Consider the following 18,151-nt stretch of genomic DNA (forward strand, 5'->3'; position numbering starts at 1 on the left):
AAAGAGTTTACTTATAATAGTCTCAAATTTGTAGAAACTGGATTTTCATTGTATTATTCAAAAGCAGGTAGACTTGCCCTGGGGATCAGTTTGTATTTAGCTTTGCACTTGTTTTTTACGTGAATTCTAAGGACTGTCGTCTTTAGAAGGAAGTAGGTTTTAGCAGTGAGAAATTCCATCCTACTTCTCATGGGAGCAGGGAAGACTGTCTTTTACGCAGTAAGACTGACTACCAACTCTTATTTTAAAGGAAAAAACGAATTAATATATAGCTTTTTCACCAGTCTTTAGCCACAGTTCAAGGGCAGCAGCCGTATTATATGTCAACAGAATTTGAATTGTTAAAATACATGGTAGTTTATTGTATTCATGAATAGTTTTTTTTTTTTTTTTTTTAAGATAAAGTTTCCATTTTATTGTTCAGGCTGGAGTGCAATGGTGTGATCTTGGCTCACTGCAACCTGTCCACCTCCTGATTCAAGCGATTCTTCTGCCGCAGCCTCCCGAGCTGCTGGGAGTATAGGCACACGCCACCATGCCCAGCTAATTTTTTTGTATTTTTAGTAGAGACGGGATTTCACTATGTTGGCCATGATGGTCTTGATCCGCTGACCTTGTGACCCGCCCGCCTTGGCCTCCCAACATGCTGGGATTACAGGCGTGAGCCACCGCACCCAGCCGAATAGTAATCTTGATATACAGATGTTAATCATAAGGTCTGATCTTCAAGTTTAGAATATACCTTTTGAAAATGAGCTATGATTATACTTTATGAAGACAGTTTGTACCTTTCCATATTTCAGGTTATTTACATCTGTCCTCCTCCTTTTTATAAATAGACTTGCAGTTATCTATTTCTTTGTGCCATTCCTCAAATGATAAGAAATCCCAAAAATCTACTACTGAGAAGCAATGTCCAGAGGACCACCTTTATGTCCTAGAGCATAATTTGCATCTACTGATTAGAGAGGTAAGGAAATAAATGTTTTTCTTTGCACTGTGGTGAGCATGTCCAGGGCCGTGAGTATGCACAAAGCATCCCGCTCCTCTGCTGAGTCTTGATTATTCACATAGCACCAACATTCATTGTCTGGTATGAAAGATCCTTGCTGTTTCCTAGGGGAATAGAGATAATCAGAATACTGTCCCTGTTCCCAAGCATACCTTCTAGTGGTAGAGGTATACAGGTTTTAAAGTAGAGGTGTAAGAAACATGGTGCTAAAGTGCAGAGGGAAGGGTGATTCTGACTGGGGGAGGTAAGGGAAAATGTCTTGCCAGAGTCTGTGAACAGACTAGTTTTATTTTGGGACATGTTCTACTTGTAGATCATCTGCAACTGTTTCCAGGGAGCTGGTTCACAGGCCAGGGTAATTTCAAAAGAATATCCTGTGAAATTTCATGGAAGTATATATTACAACCTCTCCTGCCCAACCCCAAAACCTGGTTCAGTTGATTGTGATGGTATAAGAGTTGTTTTTAAAAAGCTCCTCAGGAGGTTCAGATAGGCAGCCGGGTTTGAGAACCTCTAATCTAGGGTATAGTGAAAAAACTATTTACTGATTGTATATGTTCTATTTATGAGACTCAATGAAGAGGATTGTTTTATATTTTAAAACTTTTAAAATAAAAAAGCTTGAGATCCTTTTGTGGTTCAAAAGCATGATTGGGCTTTCATGCTTATGCGTGAGTTGTGACTCCCTCAAACCTTATTAGGATGTCGGCGCATTACCCATCTGACATGAGAAAAGGAAAAAAGTTACAGCTTGAGAGGGACCCTTCTCTCTACAGACTTGCATTAAGTGTGACCTAGTAGATGCTAGCATTTTTCTCCAAGGTTGGATTGTTTTCATATGTGGTTCAAATCCATTCCTTTCAGTGTTTCTAAGATGTCAGCCATGTTTTGATTAAATATTGTGTAGCATTTACTAATGTGGATATTGGTTATTTAAAATGACTGTTTTTGTTAGTTTCATAAACAGACCTTGAGTTCCATCATGATGCCTCATCCAGCAAGTGCACCTTTTGGCCACAAGAGAATGAGACTTTCAGGTCCTCAAGCTTTTGATAAAAATGAAATTAATTCATTACAGTCCAGTGAAGGGCTTCTGGAAAAAATAATTAAACAAGCAAAGCATATTTTTCTAAGGAGTAGGTAAGGTTGAACAAAGTTACTGTTTTCTGTTTTTTCTTTGAAATTGCAGTTTGTTTTCTTCTATTATTTCATACACCTTTTTGGGATGCTTTAATTTTTTAATTTTAGGCAGAGGAAGTGGTAAGAGTTTATTTATGGTCATAGACTGGGTCCTGTCAAGTCTGGGGAAGACTTAGATCTATGTCTGATCTAACAGTATTCTTTCTAACACTGTCACTTTTTTGCAAAGACAACTGACTAGGAATGTGCCTTACAACACTATACTTTCTTCAGTAACCCAGCCATGAGTTACTTATTTCTGAACTGATTTAAATGTTTTTCTTGAGTGTTTCTGTATGTTTTGTTTCTTGCACATTTTAGAGTTTGGAGAGCATTTTCCTTCGTGTTAACTTATTTAATCTTTGTTCTTTGGGGCAGGAAGTATTAACCCTGTTTTTACTGATAAGATTGAGGCTTAAAGAAGTTATGCACCTTTCTCAACGTTACACAGCTAAAAAGTTGCGGAACCAGGATTTATGCCCAGGTCTATGTAATGCCAAAGCTCTTTTTTTTCCTTTATATATACTGCTTACAAAATAACGTGGCATGATTACATATAAATGTATCTTTTTCAGTGCTAAAGGGTGCTTTTCTATTTTATTATTGGTACTTAGTGAAAAGGCCTGTTTTTACTTCATTTGTAATTATGCCTTGGTAGTACTCCAGAATTTCAGGCGTGGGCATTGTCATTAAATAGATGATATTTTATTTTTGATTTCCAGTCTTTTTCTTGTTAATACAGTTTTTTTTTAGTACATGAGTTTGTAGTCTTAAAGTGGAAATTTAGGTCCTTCAACTTTTAGTAAAAGGAATTAGGGAGACATGTTAGAGAAGACAGCATGATGCAGTGAAAGGAGTAGGGGACTAGGGATGAAAGGTGTGTAAGCCAAGGCTCAATCGTTTGCTAAATAACTTCGAGCAAGGGATTTAGTGTCTATGGTCCCCCACTTAATCCACTGTCAATAGGAGGTATAGGAGTGGGGTCTTAGGGTCATATTACATGATGTATGTAGAAGTTTCTTGTAAGTAATAAAGTATTATATGGTAGGTTACTGTTTCTTACCATTAATACAGTTCAACTTAAAAAGCTGATAATTTGAGTAGTCTTCCAAATTTCTGATTGACCACAAATTTATATATTCCCCAAAATAAATGATCAGCATAAAAATAGCTGTTTTTAGAACCATTATAAATTTCAGAGTAGTAAGTGTAGCCTTCGAAGCAGCAAAGCTTTAAAAATGTTACTTCTTTCTGGTGTGCAAAAAGCTTAGTAAAGAAAAAAAGACCCTGGCTGGGCATGGTGGCTCACCCTTGTAGTCCCTATACTTTAGGAGGCCAAGATGGGAAGCTTGCTGGAGCCCAGGAGCCCAGGAGTTTGAGACCAGCCTGGGCAATGTAGTGAGACCTTGTCTCTACAAGAAATTTTTTTTCTTTTTTTTTTGAGATGAAGTCTCACTGTGTCACCCAGGCTGGAGTGCAGTGGTGCAGCTCACTGCAGACTCTGCCTCCTGGGTTCAAGCAATCATCCCGCCTCAACCTCCCGAGTATTTGGGATTACAAGCATGCACCACCATGCCTGGCTAATTTTTGTGTTTTTAGTAGAGATGGGGTTTCACCATGTTGGCCAGGCTGGTCCCGAACTCCTGACCTCAAGTAATCTGCCCACCTCGGCCTCCCAACATGCTGGGATTACAGGCGTGAGCCACTGTGCCTGGCCAGGAAGTCTTTTAAAAAATAGCTGGGCTTGGTGTGGTGGCTCATGCCTGTAAACTCAGCATTCAGGGAGGCCAGGCAGATCCCTTGATTCCAGGAGTTTGAGACCAGCCTAGGCAACATGGCCCATCTCTACAAAAAATAAAAAAAATTAGCCAGCTGTGGTGGTATGCACTTGTAGTCCCAGCTACTTGGGAGGCTGAGGCTGGAGCATCGCTTGAGCCTGGGATGTTGAGGCTGCAGTGAGCTGTGATCACTCCAGTATGCTCCAGTTATGGTGACAGAGCGAAGCCATATGTTAAAAAAGGAAAAAAAGACTGATGTGTATGATACCATGCACTGTGAGATCTCTTGACATGCTAATATATTTTTATGTATATATGTCAGAGTGTATGTGTGTCTTTAAAAACGAAATCAGAGATTATAAAATTTTATATCCTTCTGAGTTCATACCTCAGAGGTGACACCAGAACAAACGAAAACTTTATACCTTGCGTTCATTTAATATTGTATTATAAAGTTTTTCATCTTTTATTAAAGGTTTTTAAATGTATTTTAATAGCTGTATAATATCCTATTATATAAATACTTCATGATTTCCCAATTTTCCATTGCTAGATAATTTTATTTCCAGTTTAACGGTTCTTGTAATGCTCACACACATACATATCTTCTATAGGAATTTTGAAGCACTGTCAGGGAAACACACCAAGGAAAAAGGAAAATAAATTTCAGAATGTATTGTAAGAAGCCAGTACTGTAGCAGCAGACCAAACCCTAAGTCTGTTAATGTAAAAGTCCCTTGTGCCTACTGGCTCTTCTCATTTCTTCCCGTTTTCTTTTAAAATTAAATTTTTTTTTTTTTTTTTTTTTTTTTTAATTTTGAGGTGGGGCATGGTATGGTGGCTCATGCCTGTAATCCTAGCACTTTGGGAGGCCAAGGAGGGCAGATCACTTGAGGTCAGGAGTTCTACAGCAGCCTGACCAACATGGCAAAACCTTGTTTCTACTAAAAATAGAAAAATTAGCCAGGCGTGGTGACACACGCCTGTAGTCTAAGCTACACTCTGGAGGCTGAGACAGGAGAATCGCTTGAACCTGGGAGGTGGAGGTTGCAGTGAGCTAAGATTATACCACTGCACTCCAGCCTGGGTGATAGAGTGAGACCGTCTCTTAAAAAAAAAAAATTTCCCAGCACTTTAGGAGGCCGAGACGGGCGGATCATGAGGTCAAGAGATCGAGACCATCCTGGCTAACACGGTGAAACCCCGTCTCTACTAAGAAAATACAAAAAACTAGCCGGGCGAGGTGGCTAGTAGTCCCAGGTAACTGTAGTGCCAGCTACTCGGGAGGCTGAGGCAGGAGAATGGCCTAAACCCGGGAGGCGGAGCTTGCAGCGAGCTGAGATCCGGCCGCTGAGATCCAGCCTGGGCGACAGAGCGAGACTCCGTCTCAAAAAAAAAAAAAAAATTTGAGACAGCATCTTACTCTGGCCTAGACTGGAGTGCAGTGCAGTAGTGGGGTCAAAGCTCACTGTAACCTGGAACTGCTGGGCTCAAGTGATATCCTGCCTCAGTCTCCTGAGTAGCAGGGACTACTCATGCACACCACTGTGCCAGCTAATTTTCTTTTTATTTATAGAGACTGGTTGTCGATACGTTGCTTGGGTTTGTTTTGAACTCCTGGTATCAAGCGATCTTCCCTCCTTGTCCCCGCAAAGTGTTTTGGTTACAGGTGTGAGCCACCTCCAGGCTTTTCTTTCTTTTTCCAGTAAAATGTTAAAAATCAGATAATTAGAAACTGAGGGTTGGTTAATTTAAATGATTTATGCTTTGGTTCTAAGTGTTGGCTGTTGATTAGTGTGTATAAGATTATTGGCTTTGGAATTAGATTCCCAGGTTTTTGGCTCTGGATTTAGACTCCCAGGTTTTGTATCCCAGTTTACATCTATGTGACCTTGGGCAAATTGCTTAACATTGCTAAAGTTTTTCCTCTTATAAGAATGGAAATAATAGTGCCTACCTAATAAGGTTAAGATTAAATGATATGTTAGTAAGATTAAATGATATAATTCATGAAAGCACTTACTATAATGCTTGCTATATAATGAATACTTGATGAATCTTATTTCTCGTTTGTATTGATATTTTTCTTTTTTTTTGGAGTATAAGGTTTTGATTGTGCAAAAAATCTCTAGCTTCTCTTGAATATGATTATAATTTCATTACAGTAATGGGTCTAAATGTGGGTATGTCCCAAGTCATTTCTACCAGGGATCAAATACTGACATTTATGAATGATTTATATTAGGTTTATACCCTAGAATATCGAATATCCTTCTCATTCATTTCCTGATAAGCTTTTCTGAGTGGAAGAAAATGAATAAAGGGAATAAATCTATCATGAATCGTGATAATCAGGGGTGTGTGATGAGAGTGTATTGTAGTGTGAAGCTGAGAATCTACACATTCAAGCAGTATGAAAGGGTTCTTAGAACTACCTCTGCCTTCGTTTAAAGTCTGCCTTACACATAGTGGTAGTTTTAAAAAGTAGTTTTAAAATTTTCATAACATTGATGAATCATTTATAGTCCTATCATTTTGTATGGTGAGTTAAAAAGTTTTTTAACCTCTTGTGTTTAAAAGAGCTGCTGCAACCATTGACAGCTTAGCAAGCCGAATTGAGGATCCTCAGATACAAGCTCATTGGTCAAATATCAATGATGTTTATGAATCTAGTGTGAAAGTTTTAATCACATCACAAGGCTATGAGCAAATATGCAAGTAAGTGGCCAAAATAAAAGTTTTGTATTTAATATGTTAATGGATGTTGATGTTTGCTGAGTAATTGTATTAAGCATTTGGTTTTTATTTGCTAGGGTGGCATAACATTTCTGTAAATTGTATAAACTGTAGAGTGTTTTTTTGTTTGTTTTGTTTTGTTTTTTGTATTTTTATTAGAGATGGAGTTTCACCGTGTTAGCCAGGATGGTCTCGATCTCCTGACCTCGTGATCTGCCTGCCTCGGCCTCCCAAAGAGAGTGTTTTTTTGTTTGTTTGTTTTTTAGGTGGAGTCTCACTCTTTTACCCAGGTTGGAGTGCAGTGATGTTCATAACTGACTGCAGCCTCAAGCTCCTGGGTTCAAGGAATTCTGCCTCAACCTCCTGAGTAGCTGGGACTATAGGTGTGTGCCCCCATGCCCAGCCAATTAAAACAAATTTTTTTTTTTGAGAAACAGGTCTATGTTGCCCCTGCTGGTCTTGAACTCCTGGACTTCAGCAATCCTCCTGTCTTGGCCTCCCAAAGTGCTGGGATTACAGGCATGAGCCACCACTCCCGGCGACTGTTTTTTTTTTTTTTTTTTTTTTTATGGCTATTAGTTATTAGGAGAAAATTCATAAAGTCTGTTTTTAAACATTGTAAGAATGAGAGGTAAGAATGTCTAAAAACTAGTCTCTATTAGGTAAATGTCACATATTTGAGCTGGGGTAAACAATGAATCCCAGCACTGAGCAGAAGGCTGTCTTACCTCTTGAGACTCCAGGTCTGCTTCAGTTCTTGCCTAATGGCTATGGCAGGTCTAGTACATTTGAAGTTAATAGGGCCATTTGTATTCTAGCCTGTACTGCATGTTATGCCTAGAACAGCCTAAGTTTTATAGCTCTCATGACCTGGTGTTGATCCTGGGTCTAATCCAGTTCATGATTATGCCCTAAAAACTGGGTTGATAACTGTGTGTCTGTGAAGGAGGTAAGATGGTTTTTGTCCCCAGCCTTCATAGGAATGCAGTCTACTTGATTTACATTCACAAATCACGACTTAATACAATTGGCCAGTAGCCATTAAAGGACTTTTTAGGTTACCTTTTGAGCCTCTTTGAAATTTAACACCTGACATTTGTCAGGGTCTGTGACTACGTTTTATTTTTAAAGTGTTAGTTAGTTTAATTCCTTTTTGTCTCAGTTTGTGTTTTCGAGATGGCGTCTCACAATGCTGTTGTCCAGGCTGATCTCAAACTCCTGGGCTCAAGCAGTCCTCCCGCCTCTGTGTCCTATGTAGCTGGGACTACAGGTGTGCACTACCATACCCTTCTTAGTTGCTTTATTTCAGACAGACGTAACTAGCCACAGTAAAGCAAAACATACTGTGAAACACGGAATAATGACCCTTGGGAGTAGGGGCAGAAAATACTTTTATAATGCTATTTTTTTCTTTCTTTTTGAGTTTTTCCTATGTACAGTCATTCCCAATATAATGCTATTTTTAATGCAGAGGTTTTAATTCACTTAAAAAATGAAAAAATAGTAGATAAGTGTGAGAGCAGATGTAGAGTATGAGAGAATACACAATGGGAAGGAAACTAGTCCTGAAACTTCCAGAGAAAGATGGTGGACTAAAGTGGAGTCATAGAGTTTTCTTCCCCTGTCTAAAGAAATAATAAAATAATTGGGGTGATTTGAGGGTGGGGTGGGAGAAAGTAGGTGTTGAACATAGATGAAACAAGTTTGGGTTGCATTTTTAGCTGTTAAGACTGGGTGATGGAATTATAGGCTTTCATTATATTATACTTCTGTTGGTGTTTATTATTTATTTGCCGATAAGCCTTTTGCCCTCCTACTGTTTGTGTTTAAAATTTTCTGTAGTAAAAAGTTAAGAGAGACTGAGTGCAATGGGAAGGAAAAGAGAAAGTTATCATCATTGAATTGTTTATACTTAGAACTAAGACTAAAACTGTGGGATTATGATTACAGGTCCCAATGTAAACGTGCTAAACTTCCATGAAGAAAAGTTAGTGATGATGTAGCCTTGACAGAATCAGGAGTGGAGGAGAAGTAGAAGGCAGTAGTAGAATGCCCTTTTCCTCATCTTCTATAGCTGGTGTATTAGGATTCTCTAGAGGGACAGAACTAATTGAAAATATACACACACACACACACACACACACACACACACACACACACACACACGTGGGAGTTTATTTAGTATTAACTCACACGATCACAAGGTCCCACAATAGGCCATCTGCTGGCTGAGGAGCAAGGAGAGCCAGTCCAAGTTCCAAAACTAAGGAACTTGGAGTTGATGTTCAAGAGCAGCAAGCATCCAGCAAAGAGAAAGATGTAGGCTGGGAGGCTAGGCCAGTCTCTCTTTTCACATTTTTCTGCCTGTTTATATTCTAGCCATGCTGGCAGCTGATTAGATTGTACCCACCCAGATTAAGGGTGGGTCTGCCTTTCCCAGCCCACTGACTCAAATGTTAATCTCCTTTGGATGAGGATGTTAACATCCTCACAGACTTACCTAGGACTAATACTTTGTATCCTTCAGTCCAATCAAGTTGACAGTATTAACCATCACAGCTGGGCTCAACTTAGGCTGTTGAAAGTTAAAAATAATTCTCAGAATTCCTTTGGATCAGTCATTTAAAACAGTTTCTTCCACATCTTTCTAGGAATGTCTGTGTACTTACCTGTTCCTGTACCCTACCTCTCTTTAAAAAGAGTTCTTTTTTACATATACATGTAGAAGACATGCAACCCTACCTCTCTTACACAGTTTTGTATGCTTTCCAAAAACATATTACACATAACAAAATTCACCATTTTAAAGTGGACACAGTTCAGTGGTTTTTAGTGTATTCCCTGTGTTGTATAACCATCATCATCTAATTTTTGGACATTTCCATCACCCCAAAAAGAAACTCTATACGTATTAGCAGTCATTTGCAATTTACGTGCTTTTTAAACTCAGTAGTATTTTTTTGAAATAGTTCAACTTATGCAGGTAGGTTTAATGATCAGAATACAATGGAATCAATTAGGAAAAACTGTATACAGGAAATGCTTTACAGAGTAGTAAATGTGGACTATTTTATGTGGACTGTTTTAACAAGGTTTAAAATATATGGATTATTCTGCATTATTCTGAGTTAAAATTATTCATGTTGCCATAAGGTCCAGAAATACAGACAGGTACACATAATAAACAATTTATTGCTCAGTAGTAGTATATGAGTCAGTAAACATTATTTTGTTAGCACATAGGTCTACCTCATTTTTTTCTTACAGCCTTTTTGTATTCCATTATATGTCCCAAACTTTTAATCAGTCTTCTGTTGCTGAACATTTTTGTTGAGTATCAGCCAAATAATTTGTACATATACAGGTATATCCATTTATAGGGTAAAGTCCTATGAGTATAATTGCTGGGTTAAAACAGAAGGACATTTGGCTGGGCACGGTGGCTCACGCCTCTATCCCCCGCATTTTGGGAGGTTGAGGCGGACGGATCACTTGAGGCCAGGAGTTCGAGCCCAGCCTGGCCAACATGGTGAAACCCTGTCCCTACTAAAAACAGAAAAATTAGCTGGGTATGGTGGTACATGCCTGTAGTTCCAGCTGCTTGGGAGGCTGAAGTGGGAGAATCATTTGAACCCAGGAGACAGAGGTTGCAGTGAGCTGAGATTGTGCCACTGCACTCCTGCCTGGGTGATAGAGTGAGATCCCGTCTCAAAGAAAAGATAAGGACATTTAAATTTTTAATTAGTACTACCAAATTGTTCTTCAATTGGTTGCCACAAGTATGCATTCACCAACAGTGAGTGATAAGAATCCCTGTTCCTTCACACCTTGTTTTAAGAAAAGAATTCTAAAATGTTTGTTAGATGTATGATGTATATATCTTTAAGCCTTTTGAGTTTTGTTTTTCTTTGAGAAAACAGTGTAAACTTTAGTTCATCAAAATTACAACTTAAACCAGGCATGGTTGCACCCACCTGAAGTCCCAGCCTCTTAGGAGGCTGAGGCGGGAGGGGATTACTCAACGTCAGGATTTCAAGGATGCAGTGCGCTATGATGGCACCATGGAAAAAACCACTGCACTCCAGCCTGGGCAACATAGCAAGACCTTGTCTTTTTTTTTTTTTTTTTTTTTTTTAGAGATGGAGTTTTGCTCTGTCGTCGGATTGGAGTGTAGTGGTGTGATCTTGGCTCACTGCAACCTGTGTCTCCTGGGTTCAAGCAATTCTTCTGCCTCAGCCTCCTGAATAGCTGGGACTACAGGTGTGTGCCGCCACGCCCACCTAATTTTTGTATTTTTAGTAGAGGTGGGATTTCACCATGTTGGCCAGGATGGTCTCGATCTCTTGACCTTGTGATCGCCTGCCTCGGCCTCCCGGAATGCTGGGATTACAGGCATGAGCCACTGCACCCGGCATCTTTTTTTTTTTTTTTTAAATTTCAACTTTATATAGACAATCACCAAAATGCTTTATTGTAAAATACTTACTTTAAAACAAAGTTAGAAACAAGCGCTATTATCAAATGTGAGAGGATATAAAGCTGTTTTTTCCTGCATTTTGTTCATCTATGTTATTAGGGGATTTCAGGTTTCTTGGATGTATTACACGCTGAAATTTTAGAAGTTCCTTTGGAAGAGTGCAGTGATCTGCTTGTTATTTACTGGCTATTGTATGAATTTCTTTATTTGGCCTAAGCCAACTTAATGGAGTATATATATTCTGACTTGTTTGCCAGTTTTTTCAGTAGGAGAAGGTAAAGAGTTAACAAAACCGTTTCTCTTTCTGTATGAGAATTTGCTCTTTGTTAACGCTGGCTCTAATCCCTTGGAAATCTGTTAAGGAAAGATGTCATCTGTATTACTAGGCAACATTGCTTATAGTAAAAATGATCTCAAATTGGTAAAATGCATCTGAACCGGGAGAAATTTTAAATAACTGATGGGAATGCCTTTGGACTTCCCTGGATAGTGGTGACTTTTAAAACTAGGCTTAGCTTGTGGAAACCATGCCTATGGAGTTGTTACAAGAGCTTATGGCTCCTGTTAGGGCAGGTCCCACATATACCCAATGTGGATCTCTTCTCCTTGCAGCAAAGGTGTTCTGCTGCTATATAGACAGTTGCATGGCCTGCTGGCAAGCTGTGGTCCCTTCACATCCTTCTGGGTAGACTGGTACTCGGTGTGGTCTATGGTATTCTGGGGTGAGTCTGTTTAGTTGAACCTAAGAAGACCCCTGCATCTCCTCTATGGATGTTGGTGTGGGTTATTAAAACGTTTTCTTTTTGGCCGGGTACGGGGGCTCAGGCCTGTAATCCCAGCGCTTTGGGAGGCCAAGGCAGGTAGATCACTTCAGGTCAGGAGTTCGAGACCAGCCTGGCCAACATGGTGAAATACCGTCTCTACTAAAAATAACAAAAATTAGCTGGGCGTGGTGGCAGGTGCCTGTCATCCCAGCTACTTGGGAGGCTGAGTCAGGAGAATCTCTTGAACTCAGGAGAGGGAGGTTGCAGTGAGCTGAGATCGTGCCACTGCACTCCAGCCTGGGCAACAGACTGAGACTTTGTCTGAAAAAATAATAATAATAATTTTTAATTTGATGTTGAGGTTTATTATTTATGATATTGTATAAGATAATTTTGAACATCTCTGATTTTTAGTATGTGTGTCTATAAAGGTCCATTCAACTGCAATTGAATATTGGAGTTGAGCAGATTCGAGTTGTACATAGAGATGGAAGAGTAATCACACTGTCTTATCAGGAGCAGGAGCTACAGGATTTTCTTCTGTCTCAGGTAACAGTTGCAGGTTGTGTTTTAAGCCCTCCTTCTTCGCATAGCTACTTAAAGAACAAATTGGTTTAAAAGTAGTTAAAAATGTAATAAATTATGTAAGAAGAAAATTTTTTTCCAGTAGAAATTAAATTCTGTTTAATTTCTAAGGCACATTTTACAACCTGTTGATTAATTGAAAGTCCTGATAAGCTGTCCTAGGTTTTCACATAGTTTGTCTTAAGATGAAGGACCAGTTCTGAGACTGGCAAGTTTTTTTCCCCTCATGTCATATTTGTGAAGGTTTACAAAATCTATAAGGTTTATAACATCTCCAGAGTTGTTGTAGAAACTGAAGAAAACTAGAGAAAGGGAGATCATATAAAAAAATGACCATTATCCGTAATATATAAAGTAGTTTAACCTCAAGTCCAAGGGGCAGTATAGAAAGTGATGGGTTTGAGGCTGGGTATGGTGGTTTGTGCCTATAATCCCAGCACTTTAGGAGGCTGAAGTGAGAGGATCACTTCAGGTCAGGAGTTCAATACCAGCCTGGGCAGCATAGAAAGATCCCTGTCTCTACAAAAATAGAAAATTGGGTAGGTGTGTTGGTATGTAACTATAGTCATAGCTGTTAGGGAGGCCGAGGCAGGAGGGTTGTCTGAGCCCGGGTGTTCGAGGTTACAGTGAGCTATGATTGGTCTCACTATGCTTCAGCCCAGAGTGACAGAGCGAGATACCATCTCTTTAAAAAAAAAAAAAAAAAAGTGATGTGTTCTAGCCCCAGCATGACGACAAACTTGCTTTGTGACATCAGACAAATTTCTAGCCCTTTCTTTTCATATCTAACAGTATTTTTCCTAATTTCTTCATGGAGTTTTTAATGACCCAGTGAAATACTGAATTATAAGTTAAAGGGTAGGTTTTTGAAATGTTAATGCAAGATAGTATTTTTTTTCACATTAAAAAAAAACAGTTTCCACCTCAGAAGCAATGATCTTTTATACTGATTTGCTTCTTTGGTGCCAAGTAAGTAAAATTCATTTGTTAGGTATGGCAGCTCTTGGCTAATTACATCCAAATTGGTTTGGTCACCTTAAGCACACACACAAAAATATATTAGAACACTATTGAGCAGGTCCCAGAATCAACGGGAGGTCTAGAGAACAAGGCTTACAAATGGATAGGGATCAACACTCGATATGAGACCCATGGCCAGGGGAATGGCACTAATGCTGTCCCAGCACTGCTGCCTTCAGCACTGGTGACAGAATGCATTCTAAATTGTCCCCATTGTATCAGTCAGAGTCTTAACAAGAAATAGGTGGCAGACTCAGGAGGATAATTTTAGGAGGGCCTAGTTACTAAAAATCTGTTTACAAAAGTATGGGTGTAGGAGAGCCACCAGGGATAGTGGTAACCTGCTGCTAGTCGTAGTAACCAGGTAACCAGGCCCCAGGGGTTTAGTGGTCACCATTGCTAGACCAAAGTTAAGAGGAAGGACAGATTACAGGAACCCTGAGGGGGAGAGTCATGTAGAACAGTCCATCTTGAGAAGCCTAGCAGCCAGTCAAGAGATACAACCAGCCTAGACAACCTCACAGGGAGGATGCCAGGGGAATAAATACCCTGACCTCACTCTTCCTTGCCGTCCTTCTGGCTCCCTTTGAATGGCTCCCATTATCTGAACCCAGCCCAAAGCCAGAGGACGTAAGAAAGTATTAATGTAACCACGTGTGTCAGCCTCCCAGGGCAGAAAATAAGGTAGACAGTGGATTTGAAGGGGTAAATGTTGCACTCTATTCAGTGATCTAGACAGGAGCCTTCAGTTGGCCAAATTTATGTCGCATGTCTGTGCTTAAGCTGCCAGTGGGCAGGAGAAGCAAGTATCAGGCAACTTTTGCTTTTGCAGTGGAAGGTGGAGTCTTATTCCCTCCCCTTACATTACACACAGGAGGATTCCTCAGACCTAAGATAGGGTTGCTGTACTAGTCAGTCAGCACCCCTACAAAAGTTTACTTTATGGTCGTGATGTTAGGTCACTGCACATATCTCTGCTGGTTGTCAGTCAAGTGTCCTTTTTCGTTCACAGATGTCACAGCACCAGGTACATGCGGTTCAGCAACTCGCCAAGGTTATGGGCTGGCAAGTACTGAGCTTCAGTAATCATGTAGGACTTGGGCCCATAGAGAGCATTGGTAATGCATCTGCCATCACGGTGGCCTCCCCGAGTGGGGACTATGCTATTTCAGGTACTTTCTGCTGCTTTGAATGAGAAGGGACCACTGGGAGTTTGGCTTTAACGTTTAGTTTTAATAATTAAATATTGGTAAGAGTAATTCATCTCTGCAATAAATTAGTTAATGTTGTATTTACACTGAATGTTTATTTGATCATAGCTATTATTCAGAGCAAGAGATTATTATTTCTCTTTCTAGTAATTATAACAAATGTTTAGATTGGCAGCACATTTTCCTGAGATAGTCTGAAAAGTGTCATCAACATTGTTACTCCTGCAGTCCCAAAGTTTAATGGATAAAAACTTTTAAAAAATATACTGCTGTAAACATGGGAAGAAAAATATCTGTTCCTACAAATAGTAAAGGGATGGAAGAGAGAGGAGTATCTAATAGTATCTAATGCAAGATACTATTTTTTTCATATAAAAAAATAGTAACAGTTTTAAAAATTTTTTAAATAAAAACATTTTAAATAATGTATTTTGTTTTGTTTTATTTTATTTTATTTATTTTTGAGACGGAGTCTTGCTCTGTCGCTCAGGCTAGAGTACAGTGGCGTGATCTCGGCTCACCCCAACCTCTGCCTCCCAGTTTCAAGCGATTCTCCTGCTTCAGCCTCCCGAGTAGCTGGGACTGCAGGTGCCCATCATCACACCTGACTAATTTTTGTATTTTTAGTAGAGGCAGCGTTTTGCCATGTTGGCCAGGCTGGTCTCGAACTCCTAACCTCAGATGATCCGGCCACCTCGGCCTCCCAAAGTGCTGGGATTACAGGCACGAGCCACTGCACCTGGCCGAGGAGAAGTATTTTATTAAGCACCTTCTACGAGTAGGCACCGTAATAGGCACTTGCATGAGTATTACATACCTTAAATTTACATTTGAAGCACTTACGATTTTAGGGTGATCTTCATTTCTAATATCTGCTCTGACTACTTTAAAAATAGTCATGTGTTGCATAGCGACAGGGACAGGTTCTGAGAAATGTCTTGTTAGAGGATTTCATTGTGTGATAATAGAATGCACTTACACAGCCCTCGATGGTACAGCCTACTACATACACATCTAGGCTTCATGGCATAGTCTGTTGCTCCTAGTCTACAAACCTGTACAGCATGTTACTATACTGAGTACTCTAGACAGTTGTAACACAACAAAAGCAGTTGACTGAAATGTTACGCAGCTCATGACTATATTTGAAAGAGTGGGTAGTTAGAAATATTTCCCCACAGGATCACAGCTTGTGAATCTGCAAGCTTGGTCATTGCTGGATCTTGATTGCTAGGAATTTAAAAATACCCTTTTCTTCTTTCCCAAGTAATAGTTAAAACCTCATTAAAACCTGAAATTCTTAATTCAGAATAATCTTTCCTTCATCCCTTTCAGTCCTGATTTTAAGTGGTTGAGGTTTCATTACATATTAGGCATGTATTAACAATTCATTGAATGATTACATTATCAAAGGAATGTATTGAAAAAAATAGGTGAATATCAAGTAGGTGTGGTGGCTCACGCCTGTAATCCCAGCACTTTGGGAGGCTGAGGTGGGAGGATTGCTTGAGCCCAGGAGTTTGAGACCAGCCCTGGCAACATAGTGAGACCTTGTTTTTAACTGCCTTCCTAAAAAAGCTTTGTATGTTTTTCAGTGCTGCATGTGGAAATAAACAAAAAGGGATTTCCTGAAATTATAGAGGACATTTGACATTCCTAGGTCAAAACTCATCTTGCTTAATCTTTGTGGTACAAATAATAACTCCTGCATATTTATACCATCCTCTTATATAGAAGTTAGAATTTTTTTTTCTTGCATGTTGAAACTGAAAAAGCACTTTTTAACAAGAATATTTAAGTTGGCAGACAGAGTTTTTGTATTCACAGTAGAATGAAGTTATGGGATTTATCCTTGTTATTTCTAGTTTGGTAAACTAGAGTGTATTGATATTTTGGTTTTTCTCCACAGTTCGTAATGGACCTGAAAGTGGCAGCAAGATTATGGTTCAGTTTCCTCGTAACCAATGTAAAGACCTTCCAAAAAGTGATGTTTTACAAGATAACAAATGGAGTCATCTTCGTGGACCATTCAAAGAAGTTCAGTGGAATAAAATGGAAGGTCGAAACTTTGTTTATAAAATGGAGCTGCTTATGTCTGCACTTAGCCCTTGTCTACTATGATTTTTTCCAGATGTTTCCTAAAGAAGTTTCCAGAAACTTTGACTTGAAATGTTTGCAGATCAACTATAAGTACAAAGAAGAGATAACTTCCAAAGGAGTGCTGTTTTTAAAAACAATAATTAGGAAATGTTTATTTAGCACTTTGAAACTTTTCACTTTATAAATGATAAGTGCTTTGAAATGCAGAAGTTTATGTACAGTTGTATATACAGTATGACAAGATGTAAAATAATACGTTTTTCATGCAGTTTAAAATATTACTAACTGAAGTGTTTCTATTTGCTTTTTAAATATTCCTTCTTTGATGTGGACATCACATAAAGTGTGTGGTTTTAAAAATCTCCAAATACTTTTTCTTCCCCCAAATACTTCCTAACCTTTTTTTTTTTTTTTTTTAAATAGATGGATTTCACTCTGTAGCCCAGTCTGGAGTGCAGTGGTGTGATCATGGCTCACTGCAGTCTTGACCTCCCGGGCTTAGGTAATCCTCCTGTCTCAGCCTTCCGAGTAGCTGGGACCACACACATGCACCACCATGCCTGGCTAATTTTTGTATTTTTTGTAGAGACAGGGTTTTTCCATGCTGCCCAGGCTGGTTTCCAACTCGGCTCAAGTGATCCACCTGCCTCTGCCTCCCAAAGTGCTAGGATTACAGGTGTGAGCCACTATGCCCAGCCTACTCTCTAAACTCTCTACTCTCTAACCTCCAGTTGTCTGCTTTAAGCTTGCCTGGGTCTAACCTACATAGGTAATTTAAGAACATCCTCAGAAAGGACAGCTGAAGGCATAGGAGGCAGATTATCTCTTTAGGGCATCAAGATTTTTTGGTCTGTTCTCCCGCTTGAATGACTTCATCACTTGAGACACCTAGTGCATGGCTCATGCCCAATCTTCCACCTGGGATTCTCCAGCCTCCACCCAGCAGCCCTGGATTGCTTTCTCCAATTAAGGCCTTTCCATTAGCTCTCTGCTTTTTCAAAGGGAAAAAACTAATGCATTAGTGGATTATCTTTTCCAAGGAACAGGTTTACACTTCTTGGAAATAGTGCCTAAAGTGTGCCCATTAATATGAGATAGATTTAGGCTTATAAACCTTTTGGTACCACTGAAAGTAATATCATATAGGTGAGGTCTCCTTATAAGTAAGTCTTTCAATTTTTAAAACAGACATCCTGCTTTAACAATTTGTAAGATGACTGTGCAGTAATACAATTCCTTTGTATTTCTCCACCGTGTTTTCATTAAAGAAAAATGGAGCTTGTGGGCCA

General features: G+C 39.4%; 1 protein-coding gene across 2 annotated transcripts in view; it reads left to right on the plus strand.

Annotated features, from left to right (window-relative positions):
• The window catches only part of MED17 (mediator complex subunit 17), a 29,377-nt gene extending 11,226 nt beyond the window's left edge, over positions 1 to 18,151 (plus strand). For both annotated transcript variants that reach the window (XM_011995015.1, XM_011995016.1), the window contains 6 exons: positions 840 to 970; positions 1,968 to 2,152; positions 6,550 to 6,687; positions 12,378 to 12,495; positions 14,564 to 14,723; positions 16,672 to 18,151. In XM_011995015.1, coding sequence (XP_011850405.1) covers positions 840 to 970; positions 1,968 to 2,152; positions 6,550 to 6,687; positions 12,378 to 12,495; positions 14,564 to 14,723; positions 16,672 to 16,883 — 944 coding nt within the window. In that variant the 3' untranslated portion in view covers positions 16,884 to 18,151. The remainder of the gene's footprint in view (positions 1 to 839; positions 971 to 1,967; positions 2,153 to 6,549; positions 6,688 to 12,377; positions 12,496 to 14,563; positions 14,724 to 16,671) is intronic.

This window comes from Mandrillus leucophaeus, unplaced genomic scaffold (assembly GCF_000951045.1).
Source record: "Mandrillus leucophaeus isolate KB7577 unplaced genomic scaffold, Mleu.le_1.0 Scaffold465, whole genome shotgun sequence".
Taxonomy (NCBI): Eukaryota; Metazoa; Chordata; class Mammalia; order Primates; family Cercopithecidae; genus Mandrillus; species Mandrillus leucophaeus.